Source organism: Solanum pennellii, chromosome 8 (genome assembly GCF_001406875.1).
Source record: "Solanum pennellii chromosome 8, SPENNV200".
NCBI classification, from domain to species: Eukaryota; Viridiplantae; Streptophyta; class Magnoliopsida; order Solanales; family Solanaceae; genus Solanum; species Solanum pennellii.
In genome coordinates this window covers 24,288,444-24,295,080 of record NC_028644.1, presented here as the reverse complement: position 1 = coordinate 24,295,080, position 6,637 = coordinate 24,288,444, and the positions used below count along the sequence as shown (strand labels likewise).

The 6,637-nt window shown below is 38.1% G+C and overlaps 1 protein-coding gene across 1 annotated transcript; it reads right to left on the bottom strand.

The window, feature by feature from the left end:
• Positions 1-3,730: 3,730 nt before the first annotated feature.
• LOC114078407 (putative ATP synthase protein YMF19) lies at positions 3,731-4,200 on the bottom strand. Its single transcript, XM_027919269.1, is given in 2 exon segments — positions 3,731-4,032; positions 4,035-4,200. Coding segments are annotated over 2 exon segments (468 nt in total).
• Between the last annotated feature and the right edge of the window lie 2,437 nt (positions 4,201-6,637).

Here is a 6,637-nt window from a genome sequence, read left to right as displayed (position 1 = left end):
TTTATCACTATAAGACATATGCACTCAATATAAAGAAAGACTTTCTTATAAAATTCTACATCTTTCATGCTTCTGAATCTGTTAAAGGTGAAAGGGCCATGGACAAAACATCGGGGACACAACTCCTGGGGGAGCACTAACTAAGGACATAACAACATTCTGTCACCGCGAGCTTAGGGCATTGCATTAGGACTCCCCCACCTCATAAAACATCATTTGATGCTTCTGATACATATGTTATGAAAGAAGATGAGTCTTTATTTGGCTTATCAGGCATAGTTTCTTTTCAAGAAAGAGGCAGAGTATATGAGCTTGACACCACAACAAGGTGTGGTTCTGCAGATTGAATACGTGGTAGGGCCCGCTTCATAAAGTAGGTTTCCAAGCCCGTAGATTAATGAATTAAGTTAGAGGCTGACTAGTTAAAAAGGAAATTCAAATGAAAGATGGTTCTTTCACCTTATATTGATTCTTTGTTCCTGCTTCAACTCATAGATGACAACCCAAGGATCACTAACTCTACTATAAGACCACTAAGAGGGATTAGATTACCAACCCCTCATTCTAACTATAACTTTAAAATAGCTACGCTTGTCGCCCGCTAAAGTAGTTGTCGCAGCTCCAGCTGAAGCAATTGTCGCAGCTCCAGCTGAAGCAATTGCAATTGCTCAGGTCGATCAGAGTTACTATAAAATCGTGATAGGTGCTTGAGACCAGAATTGCTTACAGCAGCCTTGACCTGGTCCAATGAAAAGGGAAAGCTGAAAGAAAAGAGAGTTTCAATTCACAAATAATCCGATACATATAAAGATGCTACTTGAACTCGACTCTCTGAAACCTTGTTTGAGAGAGAGAACAAAAAACTGAAAAGAGTTGAAGCTAGGTCCTATAGAAATTGGAATAAGAGTTTGCCGGTCACGTGGAAGGTCTTCGGGTAGCCAAAAAGTGCTCCATAAGAGACTGATCCAATTTCCATTGTGTAGCCCTTCAAGTGTTGACAAGCCAGGAGCTCCTGTTGTTTTTTGTTGGCATGGACTCAACATGTTCCCTAGCTGTGAACGTATGTGTTCACTTCGTGAAACCTTACTAGGATGGTTCATTGGAGATGCAGTGTGCTTGGCTTTTCCATTTTTTCTTTGTCTTTGCCTCCAATAGTTGATTGGGCTATAGCTAAACCTGCCGTTTGTCTAAAGATATGGCTTCACGAGATATTCGATTAAGAGTACCTTATCATTGGCCCATGCCGGCAACTTTGTGGCTGAGAACTATCTAGTTCGAGAGTAATCTATCGAGATAAATGCTTGGTGGAGTATTCTATCGCGCCTAGTGAAACAGGAAGCACTATATATATGTGTCTTGTGTGCTTATTAGTGCCATTTAGGGGTGGATGAAGGTTAGGCGTACACATGGGCTCGCCCCCACGATCAATCTATAAATTTCCATTTTCCGGAATTTTGGTTGTCAAGTCGAGATATGAGTGTATAGGGTGCCAGACTCCCTGTGCTGTGATGGATTCTTCCATGTGAAAGCGGTGAACTGCTTGTCAGGTCTAGGATAAACCATGATGTTGTGTTACTAGGCTTCGCCTCTCCCTTGACTATGAATGTATGGCTCCTATTCTTTATGAAAAAGAAGATGGAAACTTAGCTTGATTATCTAATGGAAGGGAAGGAAGAAGTGGAACTTTGCATAAAGCGTAGATTGCTTAGGGCGAGTAGAAATTAATTGTTTTTCATAAATAGTAAGATTCCATTTTTTCGTCTGACCCCCCCCCCCCCAAAAAAAAGAGAGACTTGTTGGAAATGTGCTTGGTTGTTGACCATGAACGAAAGAAATGGGAGTCTTTGGGCATTGCTTGGGATAATTCAAACTTGGGACGAGTGTTGTATGGTTACCTAGTGATTTACAAGTACCCTCACTACAGTAACCACAGTAAAACCCTTCTCATTGTACCGAAATAGATATCAGATTTAAACGACCAGGTAGAACATTGAGTTCGATCCATTAAGTTCTTTTTTATTCAAAAAAGAAATTAGAAACAAGAAAACATCATTCATTACGATTAAAAGGAACAATCTCAAATAGACTAAGATCCAACTTCGGGTCATTTCTTAGGGAACATGATCTGCCATAATCACTTTGACCCCTTCATTTATGTGTAAGAATAGAGAGAGATTTTGTAGGAAAGTGGAAGAGACCTTTTTGTATCTGATAATCAAAGGTAGTAGGAAAGCTGCAGTAATTCTTAAGAAAATCCCAGTTCTCTTTCTCTTCGAGCTTTAATTCCTCAATCCAATGATTCCTTCTTTCATATTACTCCCCAATAATAGATAGAGACAAATAAGAATAACCAAACCACGTCTACGAAATACCAGTACCATGTAGGTGCTTCAAATCCAACGTGATGCTCCTTGGTCAGATAACCAAGATTTGGAGAATACCACATATGATCGAGAAAATAGTACCTATAATCACATGACAATCATGAAATCCAGTTGCTAAGAAAAAGGTAGAACCGTAAATACTATCCGAAATAGTGAAGGGTGCTTGATAATATTCCATTCCTTGAAAGCATGAGAATACTAGAGCCAGTGAAATGGTAGCTACTAAAGCGTAAACTGCTCGTTTTTCCTTCCTTGCGATTATAGCATGATGATCCCAAGTTACGGCATCTCCGAATGAAAGAGGAATAAGGGTATGAAGAAAATGGATTTCCCATGGATCTACAATCGCAATACCTTTTGAAGACCAAATACCTCCGATCTCTACCATAGGTGCCAAAAAGGAATGAGAAGAAGCCCGAAAAAGATCAAAAATGAACATGACCTCCGATACGATAAACAAAATAAAACCATATCGAGGTCCTAATTGTAAGACTTTGGTATGATGTCCTTCGAACGTATATTCACGTAGAACATTGCGCCAACATACAAACATGGTATAGATAAATATTAGGCAAAAACTGAGAAGTGTTGCACCCCCTTGAAATAAGTGAATGAGCGTCAAACCTCCTACTTTTGTTGCCAAAGCTCCGAGTGAACCCAAAATAGGACATGCACTTTGATCTAACAAATGATATAATGCATCTGATATTAAATCATTCACAACTTTGCCTCGGTTCTATGTAAACCCCCCTTCCCACCACCCCCTAAAGTAGTAAAGTAAAGAAGGGCTCTTTGGGGTCTAATTTTTTTCTATTTGGCAGGACTAACAATGAAATAGGGATGGATGGTTCTTTAATTCCATTGATAAAAGTCTAACTAGAAAAATACTCTCTTTATTACTTTGAGAATAGAATCGTTGGTTTGACCGAGGAACTACGTTGGAAAATAGACCTTCTTTCTTTGAAGCAATATTTTTGGAAAGTAACAATTCTATTCAGTTTGCCATAAGAAAACTTGTTGGTTGCGGATAAGTTCATTCTGCGCCGCCAGCAGCCTCAACTCAAAGGCGCAAATTAATCTCTCTGGTTGAGGCTGTATTCATTTATTCATATTCAACTTGACACGTGGGAAGGGCTTGCTCTAATAGTGGCTCAGCTTGGTCTCGCACTCTTCCCAAACTATTCCTCCCCACTAAAAAGAGCGATTGAGAATCTCGAGAACCTTCCCGAGGGTCTGTCTTCACGTAGCGATTGGAAAATAAAGGAGTATTTCATTCTTTTACTTCCTTCCATTCCATTATTATTATGGAACTAATTGCTCTTCCAAAAAACAAAGTTATAATGAGATTATAAAACGATGCTTCCTTGGCCGTGTGGAACATCGATTAGCATTATTTTATTCCTACAAGTGATGACCCACGCAGGATTTCTATGTATGGACTTAGAGATCAAATAGAATATGTTTCTTTCCATTCCTCGTGAGCCACTTATTTCACCGAAACAAGACATGAATGTCCTCTTCCTCCTTTTTCCCAAGAATTCTACGGTGTCACACCATTGGGATACTTCGAATATACTTGAGTACATATACGCTACACTGGTGCTAAAACCTTTTATCAAGATATCTTCAAAACTATTGGATCGGCTCTCCGGATCTTGTTATCCCGGCATGAAAGCAGTTGGTTCAGTAGTTATAGAATTATGTTGATCCCAAGTACTCCATATCCTTCATTGAATATAGGAATGTAGAAAGTAAAGACGAAAAGGCATGACAAGAAGAATTGTGTGAAATAAGTGAATTTATTTAGTTGAGGCATTCTTGATTGATTGAGAAAAAAAGATTCTGTCAATACAGCTTCACTCCGTCAAGCCTGTATGAGTAGTGAAGAGGAATAGATTTAGTTGGTTATTGATCGACGGAAAACATGGGATCAAAAAAGGCAATAAATGCGAATTGATAAAATATTTCAAAACATCGTGGTAAACAAAAGAAATCTTTACCCCGTTGATCCAAATCCTGTAAAAAAACCGAAGACTCCCCTCAAGAAGATTTTGCTCAAAAGCATTGCGTGGATCACCAACAAGCTGAAGCTTGTCTTAAAGAAAGTGATAAGAATCCCTTCTAATGTTTGAAAAAGGTGATTCATTGATATAATAATAGAGGAAATATTCTCTTCTTCAAGCATTAAGTTAAGGAGTTTCTCTTGGACAAGGCACTTTCTCCCTAATACTTGAATTTCAAAATACTCTTGATCAAAACTCGAGAGAAAATTTTGATTCGGTAATAAAGATAAATGTGGCGCATTTTCGCGAAAAAGGGGAGCATAGTCTCCTAGAGTGTTCTTAGGCAGTAGATTATAGTACGTACCATTCTCCTGGAGTCTTATACGCCGATGTATTTCCGCCTCATTCTCCGCGACAATAATGCTTCTAAAAGTTTAGAGTGATTCGGAACTCGATAGGCAGGGAGGACTTCCTGATTCTCTAGTTGAATCGTCACTTTCATTCGACGATACAAATAAGATAAAGGTTGTGGGCAGTGCTAGAAAAGCCAAAAAAAGTCCATAATGAAGACTCTCAAAAGGCAACTAAAAAAGGAAAGGAGGAAACACATACATTAAAATAAAATCAGACTTGTTCTTCTTCTTCTTCTTCTTATAAAAACTACTTTGATAATGATAAAGAGTAAAGAAAAAATGAAAATCAGGATCGGGGTCTTTCAAATTATATTTTTTTTGCAGTTGAAGATGCGGTGGAGGCTTCGTCTTGGCTCCCAAACCCATACCAATTTCTATCTTCTTCTTAATTTTTTTAGTAACAAAATAAAATAAAAGTAGGACCATAACATAAAAAAAGATGGATTTGTTAATCAGAAATACAAATTTTCAATAGGAAAATCCATCATTGGCACAATCTCAAATCGATCAAGGGGACTGCGGATAATCAATTCCAACTAATCAACAAATTCCTACCATACACACCCACTTTGAAAGTCCTCATGGTCCATTTCATTTTTTAGATGGATGAGATAAGGAATAATCACAAGTTCTTCATCATTAACATGCCAGACAAGCTCGACAAGCTCTCTTACCGACGTCCATGCTGGTGGCAACTGAAGACTAGTTTAATCCATGTTTCTAGATACTTGATCAAAGAAATTTTCAATAACATTTTCCCGGTCATCGAGGGATATGAAATGAACATTATTTTCAAAATTATTTTTGTGGGCAGAAAGTTCCATAATGAAATGGTTGATAGATATATAGAAGGGATAATGTTGCCGCTGAAAAAGAGGAGCTCTACCAGTCTCTCCTTTTTTTCATTCCTTCAAAGACAAAAATATTCTTCTTTTTGTGGAATAAGACCACAATATTATTCTTTTTGGGGTAAATGTTTTCAACGGTGAATTGATTATTCAGTATCCTTTTCCTTCTGCGGTGGAATGGAAGAAAAGTAATGAAACCTGCAATGGCTACTGAATAACCTCCTTTTACTTTCTCAATAATAAAGCCTTTAATATTTTCTATTGTTTTCTCAATCATGTTCAGTTCCATCAGGGATCAGTTTTGTTTGAATCTTCGTGGAAGAAGAAGAAGTGGTTCAAAAGCCACTACATCTGTAGCTACCGCCAAATCATTAAACCTGGAGGTTGCTCGCTCTATTATCAGTGATTCACTGGCCACTAGATCGATGAACAATATCTCCAAAATTTACTCTTTGATCAGTGATTCACCGGCTACTAGATCCATGAATCTCACCTATTCTAAAACCTGGTGGCTCGGTTGATCGGCACCCCAGTAGGCTCATTTTGTAAACAAATTCTGGGGGTCCCAAGTCCTGCATCCACCAAGAACATTTCATGCCTGAAGAGTAAAACATCAAATTATAGGGTGTTTCCACTACATAAGCAAAAACTTGAATTGGATGTTGGAAATAATCGACTAAAGCTCATCATACCATTTTTTGTGACTCAACTAAAGCTCATCATAGCCCTTTTTGTTACTCAACTCAAGCTCATCTTACATAATTCTATTTCCTCTTCTTTCTTATGCTCGTAGGTCAGTCTATTCAACTTTTTCTTGCAAATCCTCTCTTTTCCGCTTTTGACAATGATTGTGCCTTGCAGTGGTAGAACTTGTTGAACCAGTCATATTACTTGACTTGCTTTTATTCTCTTCTGATTTTTGCTACTATCTTTTTGATAGTATTGGTCTCGTTGAGAGTCTAATTCTAGTCACTAAACTAATCCACTCG